Source organism: Sylvia atricapilla, chromosome 8 (assembly GCF_009819655.1).
Source record: "Sylvia atricapilla isolate bSylAtr1 chromosome 8, bSylAtr1.pri, whole genome shotgun sequence".
Classification (NCBI taxonomy): domain Eukaryota; kingdom Metazoa; phylum Chordata; class Aves; order Passeriformes; family Sylviidae; genus Sylvia; species Sylvia atricapilla.
In genome coordinates, this window is record NC_089147.1 from 7,254,435 (window position 1) to 7,274,864 (window position 20,430).

The following is a 20,430-nucleotide window of genomic DNA, read 5'->3' on the forward strand; positions in this document are numbered from 1 at the left end:
GAGACAATGGGCACAGAGTGGACTGAGGCTGAGCAGAGTGAATACTCTTACATAGTTTTACTGTAAGCACCTCAGTAATGATCCCAGTGTGGAGCTGGGAACTGCTGTTACAGTTCACATCCTACATGCTGGAGTGAACAGGGACTGATTCAACCAAAATTCTGCACCGATCCTCTACAAATGAGGACTTTTCATTTAGCATAATGTTTTATCTTTGCTTTCAAGTGCTGAAGTTAGCACCCAGTATTTTGTGGGTTGTGGGAGAGGGAGAAAAGATTTTTTTGTGTTATCAGAAGGCAAGTGCTAAGTAACAGACTGGCTCAGCACCACTGGAGGCACCTCTAGAGCTCAGTAGATTTGCAGACTTTTCTGGACTGTCAAGCTGTATTGCTGGAGCTGAGCTATTTCGGGGAGTTCATTGCAGAATTGCATTGTTGGGGAATAAATGAAATAGTCACAGCTCCTGTTAAGAATTATTGATGGTAATAGCAGTCTCCCTCTCAAATAAGATCATGCCACTACCTTTATAAATAGGAAACTATCCATTTGAAAAATAGTGCATAAAGAATAGAGCTTGCAATGTAGGAACTGAGCCTTTTGTGTAGTTTACCAGGTTCTGTAATCCATGGCCCATAAAGAGGGACAGCTGCTGAACACAAAGATAAAACACAAACCTCCCCTCACTTCTAAATGAATCAAAATTTATTTTAATAAAAAGTAAAGGCAGATACAAACTGTGAATTAATCAAACAAACAAACAAAATGATAGAACCTGAGTAAAACAGTTTAAAATTTCTCAAACTTGCTTCTATGACATTTCAAATTATATGCCACATATTATTCACTTCCCTGAGGACTTCTTTTGTGATAAATTCTGGAAAAGAGAAAGAAAGGAATTGTAGAAAATGAAATCATATGGGTTTAGTTTGTTTTTTTACAGAGAAATTTTTAAACATTGAGCTGTTTTTTCTTTCAGAAAAAAATTAATGAAAAAAACCCAAAGTACAAGTAAGTCACATTACTGCAAGAGAAACTTGAAACTGATTATAAGAGTGAGTAATGCAAATTTCTCAGGACTGTCATTCTGTTTGATAGTAGTGGCAGCTGTGTCTTCATACAGCTCAATCAGGGGCTCTGAAATGAACCTTTAAAACCTCTTTGTTTCCCAAAAGGGACTTCAAAATATTTTTTCTCTCTGTATTGTGGTACAGACTGACAATCAAGAAATTTGAAGTTAGTACTGACATTTAGAGAAAAATATGTTTTAGTAAGTTTTGGTAAGGAATTTTTGAGTGGACAAAATAAAACACTAGATGAAAGGATGCTATTATCATCTTATCTCTCCATACTCCCATTTCCATTTAACTGGCAGCTGGTGGTAAAGGTTAATTTAGCTCCTAAATGCATAATCTTTCCCAGCTTTCAATAAACTAACGATTTATATAAGTCCTCCCAGTACATCTTTCTTGTGCTAAAAGCATATCTTTAAATTCTTCTTTGTGCTTTCCTTTTCTGTGGAAATTATATTCCTGGACATTTGGAAATAAGCTGTAACAAGTGAATATTGGAGTGTGTCTGCAACAAGAGATGTTTAGACATGTGCATGATATAAAAAACTGCTTATCTAACACCACTGCTAATCAACCTAAAGGACATCTTTAAAACTAAAATTATCGAACTTAAAATACATCATGAAAATTACATACCATTTGCAGAATTTCAATTTCTGCTTGAAGAGTCTCACAGACACTTTCCCAACTATCATCTTTGCATTTTTCCAGTTCTTTCTTAAGTCTGTGTCCAAAAGCAAATAATTTTTCAGGTCAGAGATCTGTTGCTGGGTAACTATTTTTTCAGCTTTGGTCCCAATTCTCAATTTGACTTGTGTGAGAAAAGCCTCATTGATCTATTTTCCTAGTCAGGATTTAAGTTTGGTAGTTAGACAAATTTTTGAACTGCGTTGTTTCCATAAATGCTGAAAGGTACATGGCCTCATTAGTCATCATTTTCCTTATTTAAACATGTGAATTGGAATGGTGATACTTAGGAAGCACCATATGTTACTGTTCTTATCTTTCCTGAGTATCTTCTTGTAGCCTCTGCTGCGGACAGAATGTTGGAGTAGATGGATGCTCTGCTTGCCCCTGGGCCAGCATTGCTCCATACCCCTTTCACAGCTTTTGTTCCCCTTCTCTCCCCACTGCTCTCACTATTCCTCAGCACTTACTGTTTCCCAATACTCTCAACCAGGAGTTCTCCAGCTTTTCTGCAATAAGGTTTACTTTTAACATAGGTATTTCTCCATTCAAAAGATTGTTAAGTCCTGCTAAAAGGAGATACCTCAACTCTGCACATTAGTGACTGTAGTGGTTTAAATTAATACTTGGTAGGCCCAGAAGAATCTATGGCAGAGCTTACAGAAGTCTGATAAATACAAGGTGATGGGATTATACTGGGTCTTTTCATGGCTGTCAGAAGAAAAGCATAATGACAAAGATAAGGTTGTTTACCCTTAATACAGTTTCAGGAAACAATCTGAATATTCTAGAACATGCAAATAGACTGAAAATATTCTGCTTGTCATTAAATAGCTAAACCAATGTATTAAAGCAGGACCTTGTTTCTTCTGAAGTTGAAACAGAAGGTAGCAAATGTTGATTTTATATAATAGACAATCAATTATTTGACCTTATTATAGAGATTATGTACCTCTTTTGCTGTCCTAGTGCAAAGAGTTGGTTTTCTACTCAGAAAATGGCTTTATTAAAAGGTATATCTTGAAATAGAGGAATAGCTTAGTCACTGGGCAGCTTTAGACTAATGGACTAAGACTGGACTGGAAATTAATTTTGCTGTTTCCGTGGAAAACGTAAATATCTTACCATCAATATGGAAAAAGCATGAACTCTATGTGCTTCCATTATAAAGGAGTAAATGTCCCTTCTCTCAGAAATATTTCTCATAACGCAAGAATTGAAAAGGGAATTTTGAGTGATGCTTTAAGAAATGAAATTTTCACTGCACTGTAGTACATTTAGTTTTCAGTCCATTTCATTGAGACAAGTTCACTTCAAGGTCTAAGTTTAGCTTGTGATCTTGATTAAATCTGCTCAACTTCATTGCCTTGTCTCTGCATTTTTTCTCACTGTGTTCTCTGCTAGTGTGATATTAGAACCCTAATTTGCTTGAGACAAACAAAAGCTCAACTTTGTTTAATTTACTTTAGGAAAAGATAGAGTCTGTTGGTCTCAGAGAAAATGCTCTCCCATTGTCTCTCACACCGTAAAACTGTTTGCTACTTGTTAGCTAAGGATGATACCAGTCCATGCTAGGTCCTCATTAGGGATAGAACAAGCTGAAGATAAGCAGTAGGAGTTGCTTATCTGTATCTTGGGATTGTGAATTAATTTCTGTTGATGATGGGCTTTGAAACTAACATTTTGTGTATGGATTTTAAAATTTTATTTCAAATATTTGAAATAAAATTTTAAAATGTAGTGACAGTACAATTCCTTACATAGCATCAGGTAGTGGTGATACAAGACATTCCTTCAAATGTGGTGTTTAATTCTTACATTAATCAATTGATTCTGCTTTCAGGTCTTCCTTCTTTCTTATTTAGAAGCTAGATAATTACAGTATGTGCCAGGAATATTATATTCACAAAATAAGAGCTGTCTGTTAGGTTACAGTCTACAAAATTAATGCATTGGAGATGCCTGAGTTACTGAATAAATGATGAAGTTTTACCAGAAGGAAAGTGAGACAATGGAACAATTAAAAAAAAAAATGTTTAACCTGAAAGCAGATTTCGTTTTTTTCATTTTACATTTAAGACAAGCAGGATATTCATATTCATCTTTCCACTATCAGATTGAATGTGCAAACCAATTATTCATGAAACTATACTGTCTAGATCGAAGGCAGGTTTTCTGTCACCTTTGAAAATGGAAAAAGATGTAACTTTTGCTAGAACAAGAATTAATTTGACAATTATACCCTTTTTATGACTATGAAAAAAGGCAGGTCTCTTAGGAAAAATAAACTGAAAGATTACATTACTATTTGGCTCCCCATGTCCTTTGGTTTTATTTTTAGCGTTTTGTTCTCCTTGCTGACAATAACATATAGCTTTAAAATAAGTCATTGTACTGGACTAACAGTATCTTGGCAAGTCACAGTATCACAGGCTCTAATGAACAGTGGGAGCTGAAATGCCATATTTGCAATAGCTAAACCTAGCTTTAAATCAAGTAGGTGGGACAACAACATCAGCATTTTTTGGGTGTTATCTTGTCCTAAACCGAGCTCTGCTATCAAGGGCCCATTTTCCATTAGTCTTGAATGCTCCAAGTGACAGAGATGAAGAAGGAGGAGATCACTGAAGATGATCGATTTTGCAGCTCTGAAATGAGCCCAGCTATTAAATGTCATTGGCATTTGTGGTTGATACACATTCTTCTTGAATTTCAGCTCTATATGCACATGGCAAAGAGGAAAAATAATTTGAAATCAATACATGCTGGTATTATAAATTGAACTACAAAAAAATAATGTTATTGTCAAACAGGTCTCTCTGCAAATCATCCATAGATTCAAATTATTGCATCAAGACCTTAGTATCCAAAACTTGCATTCCAAGAATAATTTTATGTGAAGAAGTCTTAAAGGAGAAATAAATTCTGTAGAAGGTAGGGTTAATATGTGATTTTTAAAGTCTTTTTCTTTTCTAGTGGAGCTGAAATTGTAATTGAAGTTGCAGAAGGAGCAGACTGTCTGTTAGTTATGTTTTGCTGAGACAAGTACAATTTTTTTCCGTATTCTCATTTTTGTCTTAGCCTTGTTTACGACCACCATTTTAGTTTTTAATCATAAATTTGAGGGAAAACATTGTGGTGTATTATAACACAGAATTGCTTTACACTGATATACAGGGCATAGAATTCATGGTAGAAAATGAAATTCCTTAAGAAGTTATATATAACTTGAGAGTACATATCTTGATTTTCTGGGATTTCATCATGAACATCAAGAGATACATTTATCAAAGTTTTAAGACTTTATTGGGACTGAAGAAAAGTATTGAAGGCTTTGGTTTATTGTCTCGAGCTCAAGTAGAGGTAAGACATTGAGGTAATTCTCTTGCCAGTTCAACACTGAGATTAAATTAATGTGTATGTTTCTACAGTGAGAGCAAGATTTTGCTGGTATTTACAATTTGCTGACACTACTAAACAGAATATGCTATTGATACAGTTGAAGAAGTCAGTAAATTTCAGACTATTATCAATTGATTGAGGAAGAGCAAAAACAAGTCCTGCATGGAATTCAGTATTCCAAAATATAAAGTCAAGTACTTGAGTTACACAATTATATATAAAAGTCTGTGCTTGATGGAGCAGAAGGATAATAAAACTAAGCAAGTGATCTATTAGTAATAATAAAGTCTAGCAAGAAGATGAAACATGAACACAAAAGAAGGTACTAGACAACATAACAAAGGAAATTAAATATCAATTAAAAGAAATTGATCTACCTTAAGCAAAATAAGAATTTTTCTGCTTTTGCTGTCCTGGATAAAATGTTAAATGTAAAATGCATAGTTATCATAGATTAAAGCTTGCATTTTGTGAATGCTGTCAGGCAACTATTGATGAGACTAGTTAGAGGTCCTGTAAAGTATGGCTGGTATTTTCCAAATACATAAAACATCCCAAGACATATTTAAGGAACATATAATAATAGGTGAATAAACATGGAAAGGTTAATGCACACTAAATTAAATTGCACATCTTAGCTGAGATTTGCTTTTGTGCAGACAACAAACCAAACTTGTGTGGACTCTTTTTCATTGGAACTGTAAAAATGAGCTACACAGGAAAGCAAAAATATACAAGCATGTACATGAAATGTGAAATGAAATGTGTTTCTGGGGGTCAATAAGATTCCTATTGAAAGGCTGGGAAAGTAAATAGGGGTCAATGGTTCTTCTAGTTCAATTATCTTGATTTTTCTATTGGACAGAGAAAATTAGATCTTAATCTGGGTATATTAATATGGCTACTCTATTGCTGAAATTAGTATCTCTATTATGTACTGCTTTCTTCATGTGTATAATATACTCAGAGCTAAAAAGGATTTAGAATTGTCCTTGTTTCATTCTGCTTTATGGGCTCTCCAAGCTCTGCTCATCTTCCAGGTTGAATAAATCTTTTTTGACAAGTAGGTGAGAGATTTGTACAAAGTATTCTTACACCCTCCTGGTATTCTTTTGGAAATAACTCTTCCTTTTATCATGTCCACAGCTATATTTTCTTTTGATGTTTATAGCTGTATTTTGCACACATGGTATGCTCAGACCTCTCTGCTTCCAGGTACTTGTTATTGAAGTCCCTCACTGTGTACAAGTAGATAAACTTACACTGTATATAATTATATTCCTCCTCATTTTAGTGACTGTTCTGCAAGGTGTAGAGTTTCTTTGCTTAAGATAATGTGTTGTCTTAAAACACTTTCTATTCTAAAGTCATTAATTCGAACATTAAGGAAGACTAACTGTGACTGTTGTTACCTTTGAGTCCCAGAATTTTAAATTGCAGACCTGTGACTGTCATTACCATTACTCATTTCTTTATTTTTTTTAAAATATATCTTCCCTAGGTTAACTGGTATTTTTCCATGTGGGATAATATGAAATACTTTCTTAGTGTCTAGATGGATGGCATTGGAATTTTCTTTGTCTAACCTATCTGTTGTCTTATCAAAGAAAGGCATCATTAGTCAGATTTGATCTACTTTTTGTAAATCCATACTGCAATTCATAATGGAAAGCTCCTTTAACATAATTCAAGCTATAATAGTTCCACTAGGCACTGCTATTAAAAAGAAAAGCTCAAAAAATCAATGAGGAGATTGCCATTGAAAAACTCATTTTGAACCACATATATTACTCCAGAGACTGATATTTTCTGATTATAAAATTTAACATCAAATTAACTTGCAAAAAAACCCAACAAACCAACCCAAAAAAACCCCAGCAGAAGCATGCATGTTGCTTAGGCAGTCTGTTGTTTGCATGAACAATTTGTTGAGCTCTAAGGAATATATTTCCTGTATGTTTTATATAAAAGAAAAAACTACTTTTTCCTTCCTAATTTTGGTAACAGAGTTTCTGTATTATGAAGAATAAGTAGGAATACTAGATTTTTAGGATTTAGACACGTATACAAAGCTGTGATCTATTTACGAGGTAAGCAGATTTCATGCATTTCCTTTCTGCTACTTCTTTTCTGAAGTGGAAGAGAAATTCAGGTTTCAAAGCAGCATTTTATCCTTATTCTACCTTTTAAATAAGTTGAAAGATATCTATTTTCCGTAGAAATGCTCTGGTTTTAGTCTAAATGAACTTCAACTAAAATTATTTCTAGGCTGTTTTACTTAAGGCAACACAAAATATTAAAATTAACATGTGAAATAGGATAAATAATTAATACAGTATTTACAATTAATATTACAGTGAAATGCCATAGTTAGGAATTTACTGGTATCAGTTAATCTCTGACTCCTGCATTGTTCCACTTAAGTGATGTTACTTGCTACCTGCCAGGGAAATGGGACTCCAGAGAGCTGATGCCAAAGTTCTTTCCTGCTGTTTTGTGTTTGAGGACGGCATTGGCAGAACAGATGATTAAAACAAGGCTTTTGATCTTAATTGCAGCTCTCTTTGGGAGGAAAAAAGAAAAAAAAAAGAAAGGAAGAAAAAAAGAAGCCCTCTTTTCTCATAAATTTCTCTGAATCATGCACCTGTATCATGAGACTTGAATTTTCCAAGGTGCCTGCTAACTACATCTGTGCTTAACATTCCAAAATTCCATTTGGCTTTTTTCTGCATCCATCAGGACAAGCCTCTCCAGCAGCCCCAACAGCTGCTGGAATTACCCGTGTGTGCTTGTCATGACCCTCTGCAATTCTTTGATGGATCTGAGAGAAATTTTATGAAACTGCAGACATGGTATGGGGCATTTTTCTCTGATCAAAGATGAATTGCTGCAATTTGAATTAGCTGGCTACGCTCTTCAGCTGAAATGCAATTTACTTTTAGATATATACTTAATTGCAATGAAGATTCTTGCCTTGCCAGCTACTTTTGATATTGATTGTTAAACTGGGACTAGGGATGTGATACAGTAACAGACTTGCAGGGTGATCTGGGAGCTACATATATCAGGTTATTGATGCTGACTGTCTCTCATGTTTGTTCTAAGGAAGCATCAAAATAAAAGGTATTTTTACCACTTAAAGAGTGGTGTGGTTTTCAGCTCTATAAAAAATAAAATCAGATTTTGTGCTTATTTCATAGAAAAAAAATGTATTTCTGACCCACATTACATGTGTCAAAATATTATCATCTTTATGTGTAATAAAAATGATTTTCAGTAAAAACTAGAATTCTATTCTTGCAATAAACTCTGTATGGAGATAAAGACCCCCTGCTCTTGTTAGGCTAAAGAGGGCTGTTTCTCAGACACAGAAGATTCAATCACATTGATTTTAACACGACCAAAATTGACTCCCGATAAGATATACACAAGTATATGAATGTATCTCAGGAAGGAGAACCTTCAAGGATGAAAACTATGCAACTTTCCTGAGCAAGCTGTGCCTCCTCACGATAAAAATGCTTTTTCCTTAAATTCACTCAAAATCCTCTTGTTTCAAGTTCTGCTTTTTGCCTTTTGTTCTCTTACTGTGCAGCACTGTGCAGATCCTGGCTCCATCCTCTTGATGATACAGAGGTACCAGAGAGTGATCAGATACCTTCCAGGGGGACTATTTATATGCTGCACTATTTACAGTGTCCAATACTTTAAATCCCCTTTCATGCTCTTAATTCAGCAGTCCAAACCAAGAAGTGATGAGGAGGTTTTGTTAAATAGAAAAAAGCCCCAAACAACTGCTTGAATTCTAGGAGTCTGATAAAGTTTGGGGTGGTTCTAAAGAGCCCAGCAGTGACATAGAGAGGTAGACAAATGAGGGTTGCCTGCTTGACTCCAGTGAAAAGCAGAATCTATTAGTGCTGACATGGAAATACAGTAGCACAGCTCTGTTGCTTCCGGCATCTGAGTTAACTTTTTCAGGGCTATCTCTTTATATGAAGCATTGAGCTTTTCTGATCAAAAGCAAGTGCAAGATAAAAATATGATTTAAGCAAATCCAGCCTAAATTTTTTCCAATATCTGAAATGAAAAAAAAGTTTCAATTTTAAGAAAATGTGCTCAGTATATTACTAGACTTCAAGAAGGCCTTGCATTTTGTGATAGTGGTAATAGCATAGGAGCACTTTATATTTTCCACTACATGCAATTATCAAATAATGTTAGCTTATCTTGACCATAAAAAGAGGCATTTCATGAAATAAGAAAATCTCATCTTCCTTCTTGCTTTGGTTGTAAATGACACTTGCTGATTTTGCAGTTAATAGAATTTAATGTGTTTTATCCAGTTTTCCACCCAGAGAAAACCAAAGTGTCGTTCTGCAGAGCTGTGAGTTAATTTCACTGCATAGAAAGACAGACACACATGGATTTGATTGATTCCCTAGGATCTCAGTGGCAGAGCTGGGGATTAAAAGCATGATAATGTTGGCTACTTCTATACCTTCCACACAGGAAACCTATAATAGAAAACTAATTACACAAATTTGGATATTCAGTGGCATCATGGCAGTAAACCATTCCAAGGGAAGTATGTTAGTTGGAAGGAAGCTGACAGCCTCATGTATCACCAACCCCAATATATCATGATTGAATGAATAATGGAAAGGAGTGAATTATAACGTGCTGTCCTGGAGAATCTTTACTGTTGTTATTATTATTTACACTGGGTCTTCTATGTATATGTTGAATGCAAATTTTTTGCTACTGCATGCAGGATTGTGAGCTAATTAATTTTTATGCTGAGGGGATTTTGGCCATGTCTCAACACCATGTAAGGGGTTGAAGAGAGTTAGTAATAGGGCTGATATATCATTTTCTTTCAAAAACAGATATTCAGCAAAAAATGGGTCATTACCAAATCATCTTTCAGAAAATTGCTCAGGGTTCTCTGCAAAGTTATAACTTCCCATTGGAAGTTTCCAGATTAAAAAAAAAATCCTCATTATATTTATTTATTTTTGTCAAAAGCTTAGGGATATATAGGAAAAAACTCTGTGATGGTAATATAAATTACATTTTGCTTAATTTCTGTTAGAGAATCTTTTGGACTAGCTTTATAAAGAGGAGTTCTTCTGCACTGTCTATTAAATATTTTTAATATTCCCAGGCACTTTCATCTGGACCATCATAAAATAGAAAAAATAGTCAATTCTATTAAGCTTTCTGCATATGGAGTTTTTTTTTGTTGTTGTTGTTGTTGGGTTTTTTTGCCTTTTTTTTTTTTAATTATACTGTTTTTTGGTGGAGTGAAAACCTACTGTTTCATTTAAGCAAACTGACAAATGAATTGTTACCACTCAGCTCCTGAGAAGAAAACTTCTCTGTTAAGGGAGACTGTGCAGGGACTTATCTTCTGTCTTGGTTAAGTCTTGTTTTTTTTTAAACCAGCTTAATTAAAAGACAAACTAGGACTCATAGCAGAGATCATAGAGAAAATAAATCTGCATTTAGTTGCTCGAATAGAAGCCCCAGCTACCCAAGGAGGTTATTGTGGCCAGTCCAGTCCACTGCAATGGACTCTGCACAGCCTGGCAGCAGAAATAAGTTTACCACTGGGTAGTTCATCAGTACTTTGTGCATCAGCAACATTTTCTCAAGACCTCAGGAGCTGATCTTCCACACGAGCAGCAGCAGTTTGTTCTTCCTCTGGGTTTGACTGACATCCCCTGCAAGCCCTTCAGTTTTGAGTTCATTGGAGTGTGCATGTGAGGGTGAAATGCTGTAATCAACAACAGGACTTGGGGTTGTCTAATAAAAAATGAATGGTTCTTCTGATTTCAGAAGGAATATTGTACATGAAAGGTAAAATAGTCATTGTTACCAGGACTAGACTTCAGTTACAGTCCGAAAATTAAATTAGGAACTAATCAACATGAGGCTTTTACCTTAAACATTCAGGATCAGTCTGAGGTTTTTCAGTGACTTGAACTTTTTCTGCTTCTAAATCTTTCGTCATTCTTTCAGCCTCGCTGATTGCTTTCTCAAGGTCTAAATATGAAATCAGAATTACCCTATAAATACATATTAATCATCCATATTCAAAGACCTTCTACATATTCTAAATTTATATTTTCTAATATTTCTTCATGAATGTCTTTGAAGGGTAAAGGTATCTAAATAAAGAAAATGAGATATTTTATTATTATTGTAATCACATATTGCAATCTAGAAAATGTTGCTCTTTTCCCCATAGAATTTAGGACCATATTTACTGCTTTTCTTAGCTCTTACTGTGACACCTTACTTAGATATTGGTAAAAAAAGATAGTAAAGTACTCACCTATATTATTTTAATTCAAATTTCAAAATATTCCCTATTGCTGTGACCTCCTTTGACATAGATTTTAAACAACATTTATGTTGATTTTAAGTTCTTTGAAATATTAAATTCTACATCTAAGTATATGACTTACCAGCAGAAGCAGAACTTTCTTTCATATTTACAGCTCATGATTCAGCAGATCTCTGGACCTCAGTATCAATGACATTTCAATTAAATCTCATTGAAATCCGTAATATTTGTTATAATCATGTTTTAAAATTATGCATTACGTATTGTTAAAATAAGTTAAAATATTGTTACTATGATTCCTGTTTCTTGAGAAAAGAAAACTGACAGAAAACATTTTTCAAAAGCATTTGCCACACCAGAAATAATTATCATGAAAAACAGTTATCAGGCACACCTTTGAGCTCACTTTGGAGAGTAAATAAATCCTGCTTTAATTCATTCTTCTGCAGCTGGAGTGCATTTAACTGAACATTTTTATGTTCCATTGACTCAATTTCTAAGAAAAAATACGTTTTAAATTAAAATGCATTGCAGGTTTAGCATTCATGATACAATCTTAAATATTCTTAACTACTTCTACCAATCTTCAGCTAGTCAAAAGTACCTTAAATATAAAACCAAAATAAACTAAAATAATTCATATGTAATACAGTTCACGGGAAATTATATGTCATATAATGTATTCATAGCTATGAAAGAAAATTATTTTTTTAATGTTATTGAGCTGTTCAACATATTTTGCTGTCTGGCCATAAAAAGAATGTTTTGCTTTAGAGCTAACTCAGCTATAAAGAAAGGAAGATGACTGATTGAATAGGTGGAGAACAGACACCTCTCAGCAGGACTGAAAAAAAAACACCTTTCTTAGTATTTTTGGTGTTGTATATGCTTGAACCTTACTATCAGACAGCATCTGGAATTAATTGTGATTGTTTTTCTACCAACTGGAGGTCCTCACATAATTTCCTTGTTATGAGTTGCTTAAACTTTTCTCTTCAGAGTAGTCAGCGTGCTCAGGAGTGTAGCAAACAGAAAGACAAGCTGTGCCTCAAAAAAGGTGCAATTAAAGGATGGAACTGAGATGGCAACTGAACTTAGAGAAGAATTTTGGTCTCCCTTCAGGTACTACTGATCATTTAACTGCCCAGCTCTGCCTGAATATGTAAAAATTAAAAGTTAAAAGCAGCACTTGGCACCAAATACAGACTTTTCAGTTGTAGATTAGTATCATAGCCACAGGTAATAAGAAAGAAGGTGTTAACTAGTGCAAACTCCAGCGGATAGTCCTTTTTCAGTAACTTTGCAGCAGAAATGGGAATTGAAAGTGCTGTTGCTTGACAGATCATGAGGCTGGAATGGACTTTGACGGGTCATCTACTGCATTCTTCCCCTGAAAGGAGGATCAGCTCTAACTCTTCTTTCTGAGAAATGCTGGTTCGGCCTCTTTTTGGAGACCTTTTATAATGAACAATCCTAACTCCTCTGGTAATGGAATCTTCTAAGGCAGATAGCTTCAGTTGTCCACTGTTCTTAGAAAGATTCCGAAGCTGCCATAGCACACAATCTCTTTGATGTCCCTTATTGTGTTTTACACTTGGTGCTTTTCATTCAGTTCACTATAGGTTTAGAGAATATATTTATTTCCTTTCTACACTTAAACAATCTGAAGACTGATGTGTCCATCTTTCATCAATCTTTTCCTTAATAGCTTAAATAGTCACAATTCTTTCATTTTCTTCCTTCTCGTGTGCTCCAGAACTCTGATCACTCTCACTGGTCCTATGTAGATTCTCTTCAGCTGGTCCATACTTTTTTTTGTTTTGTTTTGAAGTTTAAGATCAAAATGAGATGCACAGCACTCCAGCTCAGAGCTTAACTGCCCCAAAAAGAGTGAGGAATTGTTTTCATGTGTTAGAGGTCAGAATCCTGTTTGTGTCTCAGTGTGCTGTTGGCATTCTGATGTCGTTGACTCACGTTCCGCCTGTGAACCATGACGACCCCGATTTCCTTGCAGAGGGGCTGCCCTGCAGTGTCACCCTGTGCTCTGAGAGATCTCATACTCTGAACTTTAACTGAAAATCAAGCTACACTGTGGCAGTAAAGCCCCAATCCTACAGGACAATCTGTGTATACAGTCCTTTGAAGCTAAGGAAATGTGCAGAGCTCAACCATAAGTGATTTTAAACCTAATTCAGTCGCTGTGTATGACAGTGAGCCCAATAGTGGCTGAATTAGACATTGGAGCTGCCTCCTCAGGTTGGCTTTTTCTCCTTAGAGTGCTCACATCAGAAAGGTTGAAGAGGACAGGGAACAGAAGAGCTTTTAATTGTATTTGGTGTGTCACACCACAATCTCCCAGTTCAGGGCTAAAAGGAAGTGGGGGAATGAAATTAAAATGACTGGTTTGCACAGCTATATTTTATTGATTTGTGTTAATCCAAGATAAACTGTTTTAATATTAGACTTACCATTTTTCAGCAGAGCTGCCTTATTCTCTAAATAATGTATTTCATTCTTGACTTTCTTTTTAATAAGAAGATCTCTATTGCTTGTTAGTCCATATTCATTGTTAAACTCTGTTACTTCTCTGGTAAAATTATCTTCCTCTTCAGTAATTTTTCTCTTTGCATCTGCCTGAAAAAAAGAAAGGGAAGATTGAATGTTCAGGTGAAAAAAAAAATGAAATTCTTTGTTAAGTTAGGCAGGCTGAGACAAACTGTTGTTCTTATACTTAAATTTGTAGTAGGAAAGTAAAGAAATAGGAAAGAAATGTAAAAATAAAGAAAATATTTACTATTTCTTATAAGAACATGAAAGTAGTCTACAGCTCTATCATTATGCCTGTTGTTTTAAACCTTTTTTTCCTGTAATGATGAAGGTTTCTATTCTTGATAGCAGAGCATTTAAAAAATCAATACACTGTTATAGACTTGAACCAGCAGATTTTCAGCTCAACTGTTGTATTGAAAATAGAAAATTCTGTTTAAAGTCATTAGCATACTACAACACTTCTTTTTTTTTCAGCTTGTTATTAAACTAAATAAAAGTGTTGTTTCACCCTCTGCAGAATGCAGATGTATTTTAACTCCCTATATAACTATATAAGAATGCTATTGTTGATAGAAAGTCACAGTTCAATTTTCTGGAGGAAAAAAGTCAAAAGAGTAAGGTTATATTGAATTCCTTCTAAGAAACTGTAATTGACTGCTAAATTAATTCAAATTAAATGATCCCTATGTACAGAAAAAAAAGAAAAGAACTGGCATATCAAACTTTACACATATACTAGGAATATTTTGGATGATGCAGAAATATGACTTAGTTAAAAAGATCTCTGTTTAAAGATTTAATCTCTGCCTAAAGGTTTTATACTGGTTTGTACTGAATACTTAAAATTTAGCTTTGCTGATTTAAAGGGCAAATACATATGCAGAAAAGACTCCTCTGTGGTATTTCTTCATCTGTACAGATGCAAGAAGCCTCAACAAATAAGAAGTAGGCAAGATTCAGGTTAGCATCTGAGAGAACTGGAAAACTTGTTGTAAGTAGCTACCTTTGAAGAGGTGGTGAGGTGTGTCTGACATCAAAGAGATTGTGTGCTGTGGCAGGAATGCTAAACTCTCCACATTTGCTAAAATGTGGTGTGGGCCTCCCTGGGGTTTTCCTTTGATCCTTTTCAATATTTTTTACTGTGGATGAGGGAATCCAATTTAAGGCAACGCCTCCCTAGCTTACTTTTACAAAGGAAATAATCTGTCAGAACTGGAGTCCAGTCATACAACAGCAAACATCAGAAGATGAAGTCAAGAATATAAAATCAGCTTTGGAGATAAAATGCAGCATACACTACCTTAAATCACAGTTTAAATTAAATGCAAGAATTTATCTACGTTTACATAGTTACATATACAAAAAAAAAAAATCCTGATTAAAAACATTAGTTTTTCCAGATTTTTAAATTTTGATTGCTCTTGTACAATAGAAAAGAGCTGTGTGAATATCACAGCTGGAAACATACCATGGTTTGAAGAAGACTAGTTCTTTGATTAATAAGTTCAGCTTTTTGTTTCTCTAAGCTGTCTTCACGTTTCTTCAGAATTTCTACATTGAACTGCTTTAGAGAGAGATGCTGAACCTTCCAAAAGGACAAAAAATATAAAGTAAGGTTATTGTTTTATATACTCTGAAACTGTACACAAAAATCTTGGTCCAGTTTAAAAAGAGCTGGCACAGCTGCTGGACTAACAAAAGCATCCTTTTTTCCCTCAATAACCTTTCAGAATACTGCTAAGATTTTGAAAAGTTTCCCTTCTTTGAAAGACTCATTTAGTGGTGCCCTGTCTATCTAAAATGGCATTTTAAAATCTTCTAGGTTGAGGAGAAAATTTTTCCAGGAAAAATATTGACCACATGGGATCCTTTGGCCAACACAATCTATTGCCTGTCCTTCATCTTGTGTAAAGCCCATCAGAAACCAAATGAGACAATAATATCAGAATAATATCGGGGGACAGGGGTCCAAGCATCCTGGTTTTGGCTGAATGGCTGTACATGTCATCCACTCTGCAATGCTACTATGGAATACACAAAGGAGAGTGGGATATTTTTCTGAGCACAATTTCTGGAATCTTTAGCTGAGAAAGGGTAAGAGGAATTAGCTCACTGGTTATTGACAGTTTGATCATAAACCCTCAAGCCCTAAACTTTGATTTTTCACACAGGTTTATTTAGAGGTTTACTCATTTTAACCATTAGTTTATCTGATAGTAGGGTATGCTGCTCAATCACTGCATTTTCATAATTTGCTGAAGACTTCTCATTTCTCTACTGTATCATCATGTAACCTAAGCGCAGATATATGGGAGGATAAACTATAATGATAACAAATAGGAAACAGTTAAGTGTTGTAGAGTCTTAAAGGAGGAGAATCATTCATTTGTTGGGAGTGTCAAGTTCTCTTGACTCAGAGCAAGGAATAGGGAAAGCAAAGTTAGATTTGCCCACAGAGAGTAAAGGCACAGGGTAAGTATCAGCAGTTAAACTGAATAGTCAGGCTAATACACGAGTGTTTGTGTGTGTAGAAGCAGAAAAGACCAAATAAGAGTAGTATTACAGGGGTAAAAATGAAAATATTTTAAAGTTAAACAATGCACATGATTGTGGAGAGGGCACAGATGGAGTGCATCTGATCCAAATAGGCTAGTGGAATGAAATGCCCAAACACAAGAATGTGAGAGTTGGAAAGGAAAAGACTAGATTTATTCCTCATCCTGATATGCTAAGTGTGCATGCTAAGTGTGCAGGTCATGCTTGGCTTAGAATTTGTTTTATCTATTAATTCCAAGAGAGTAGGTGGTCTTACACCACTGTATTTGTAACACTGTACATAACTAGCTTCAGTGTAGTTTCTCCATCTGTAAGATGCCAAATTCATCTATGCATTTCCAGCCAATTTTTTTAAAGAAGTCATTGAGCTACAAACAGCAAAATGCTGTAGTTTGGGTTCTAATTACATGCTGCTACCTGGTTTTACAGAAGAGAGGCGAAAATTGCATTTCCTAGGACTCTTTGATTGACCACAGGCAATGTCTGTGAAATAGATGTCAAAAAACTTCTGAACTCAGTCTCATCATCTTGGTCAGGCATCAGCTGCTGTGCATGCAAGTGGTTGGATATGTTGCTTATAAAGAACTGCAGCTATTTGGTGTGGGATAAATTGAACAGCATCAGCTGAACAGCATTATTAAATATTATTTGAATTACATGAACTATTGAATTATTAATTCCTGTGCTGAAAAATAAATTACTTTAAATAATGTCAATAACTATATAATCTTTAAACCTAAATACAGTCTGATTGAAATGCATTTTTCTATTCCACTACTTCTCTGTATCATTTCCTACCTATGAATGAATCAATGTCAGACTAAGCAAGCAAGGAAAATGTATTTTTGTGGACATCAGTGACAATATTATTAATACTGGTCAGTAAAGCACATAAAAATTAATTAGGAATAGTTCTTCAGCTCTTCCCATTAGTCATTTACAATAATGGCTCTACTCTCGGGACCTTCTGGACCTACCACATAAACCTTGATTATAAATCACAATGCATCAATAACAAATTAGTAGTAGAAACATAAAATTGTGATGTTTGTAAATAAACTTAAGAGTAAGACTACTGAGGACTTCATCTAACAAGCAACATCAAGATATAATATGTGTTGGATAAATAAGTTACAATTTTAAAGCACCTTTGGGCTCTGAGATTGTGGCAGGCATAAACATGAGTGTCTGAATAACTGCCTGCATGATTTTAGTCTCAATTTGCAACAAGTAAATATTTGCAAATGAGTTCTAGTCTGATCCCCTCTCAGCAATGTTGTTATTTATATGTATTTATATACATATAAATAACATGTAACAGTCCTTTACAAAAGGCAGAAGAAACTGTTTTAGGAAGAATGAAAGTCATCTCCCAAACATTTATTTTCACAACTAGATGAGGCAATCTCCCAAAGGTTCTTCAAGTTGTTTATTTAAATGATAGGATCCAACAGTTCTGACTTCAAAGGAGGCTCCACATGCTATCCTGTTGTGAACACACATTCTGTCAGCACAGACACTTAAGAGCACAGGGGAGGGTATTTAGACTTAATTTTCAGACAAAAGCAAATGGATTTTTAAATAATTAGCAACCACAGGTGTTATTGCTGAATAACTCTCCAAAACCAGTGGCTTAATCTGAAAATATAACTGCAGTTTGATTAAATGGAAAGAGTAATAAAATCACTAAATAGATTCAAAAATTTTCCTCTGTTTTGTGCCTGCCTAGAAAAACAGTTGGGGCTTGTAAACCTTAACTGTAAGCTCACAGAATGATCTTCAGTCTATGACTCAAGATCTTGTGAAATAAACACAGGTAATGTTTCCATACATTTTCTGTGAAAGGCCAGTAATAAATGGCATTGGGCAACCAAGGGATGGGTCCTGTACACTGGACGAAAGTGCTGCAACAAGTTACAGGACTGTTGAAACAGGATCTCTCACACCATGCCCCAAAAGTCATCCTGCCCTGAACACAGCCAGGGGCCAGCCCTAGGGGAGGTCTGTGGGGAGAATCAATCCATTGCTGATGGACACATTTTGACTACAGAAAGGCACAGGTCAGGTTTCCTCCACACTGTGCTACTCAGCAGGTGAAGCACACTCCTCCGAAGTGCGTCTGAATCTATTCCTGAAAGAATAGATCCTGTATTTGTAAACATAACGTATTTCATTATCATGTACACTATAAATAGGCCTGCTCACCTTGGCTTCTAAGTTAATTTTTGCAGCACTCAGCTCTTCTTTTATTTGGTTAATCCTTTCATAACTTCTGTTTATGTCACATTTAGCTGCAAGACAACAAAAAAACCTGTAAGAGGATGTGCTCTGTTTGTAGAGGCTAGATCCTTACAGGAACGTGCCATGGTGGCTCTGCCAAGCACGAGTCCCCTCAGGAGACTCATCCTCTGGGAATGGGTAATGGGGAGGGCCCTCAGGATGGCGCCCATGGGGACAACCTTGTTGGATGAAGTTCCTCTTCTCCCTTGCCTGCTTCTCTGTGAACTGTATCTGCTGGAACAGAGCGTTCAGGTTCATTGTTGGCCTCCCGTGGGCTCTGTGGGCTCTGTGTGCCCTGTGGGCTCTGTGAACTCTGTGGGCTCTGTGTGCCCTGTGGGCAGTATGGGCTCTGTGGGCAGTATGGGCTCTGTGTGCCCTGTGGGCTCTGTGTGCCCTGTGGGCTCTGTGGGCCGTGTGGGCTCTGTGGGCTCTGTGGGCTCTGTGTGCCCTGTGGGCTCTGTGAGCTCTGTGGGCTCTGTGGGCTCTGTGGGCAGTATGGGCTCTGTGGGCTCTGTGGGCTCTGTGTGCCCTGTGGGCTCTGTGGGCACTATGGGCTCTGTGGGCAGTATGGGCTCTGTGGGCAGTATGGGCTCTGTGGGCTCTGTGGGCAGTATGGGCTCTGTGAGCTCTGTGGGCAGTATGGGCTCTGTGGGCACTATGGGCTCTGTGGGCTCTGTGGGCAGTATGGGCTCTGTGGGCTCTGTGGGCAGTATGGGCTCTGTGGGCTCTGTGGGCTCTGTGGGCAGTATGGGCTCTGTGGGATCTGTGAGCTCTGTGGGCAGTGTGAGCTCTGTGGGCAGTATGGCCTCTGTGGGCAGTATGGGCTCTGTGAGCTCTGTGGGCTCTGTGGGCAGTATGGGCTCTGTGGGCAGTATGGGCTCTGTGGGCTCTGTGGGCAGTATGGGCTCTGTGGGCAGTATGGGCTCTGTGGGCTCTGTGGGCTCTGTGGGCTCTGTGGGCTCTGTGGGCAGTATGGGCTCTGTGGGCTCTGTGGGCAGTATGGGCTCTGTGAGCTCTGTGGGCAGTATGGGCTCTGTGGGCACTATGGGCTCTGTGGGCTCTGTGGGCAGTATGGGCTCTGTGGGCTCTGTGGGCAGTATGGGCTCTGTGGGCTCTGTGGGCTCTGTGGGCTCTGTGGGCAGTATGGGCTCTGTGGGATCTGTGAGCTCTGTGGGCAGTGTGAGCTCTGTGGGCAGTATGGCCTCTGTGGGCAGTATGGGCTCTGTGAGCTCTGTGGGCTCTGTGGGCAGTATGGGCTCTGTGGGCAGTATGGGCTCTGTGGGCTCTGTGGGCAGTATGGGCTCTGTGGGCAGTATGGGCTCTGTGGGCTCTGTGGGCTCTGTGGGCTCTGTGGGCAGTATGGGCTTTGTGGGCAGTGTGGGCTCTGTGGGCTCTGTGGGCAGTATGGGCTCTGTGGGCAGTATGGGCTCTGTGGGCCCTGTGGGCAGTATGGGCTGTGTGGGCTGTGTGGGCTCTGTGAGCTCTGTGGGCAGTATGGGCTCTGTGGGCAGTATGGGCTGTGTGGGCTGTGTGGCC

The 20,430-nt window shown here is 37.0% G+C and overlaps 1 protein-coding gene across 1 annotated transcript; it reads right to left on the reverse strand.

The window, feature by feature from the left end:
- Positions 1-841: 841 nt before the first annotated feature.
- Positions 842-19,152, reverse strand: CCDC172 (coiled-coil domain containing 172). The gene is made up of 8 exons (XM_066324471.1): positions 19,074-19,152; positions 18,820-18,905; positions 15,527-15,643; positions 13,977-14,142; positions 11,903-12,004; positions 11,102-11,204; positions 1,707-1,794; positions 842-874 (listed from the first exon to the last, which is right to left on the reverse strand). The coding sequence occupies exons 1-8, from the start codon at positions 19,150-19,152 to the stop codon at positions 842-844; spliced, it is 774 nt and encodes a 257-aa protein (XP_066180568.1).
- Positions 19,153-20,430: the final 1,278 nt, after the last annotated feature.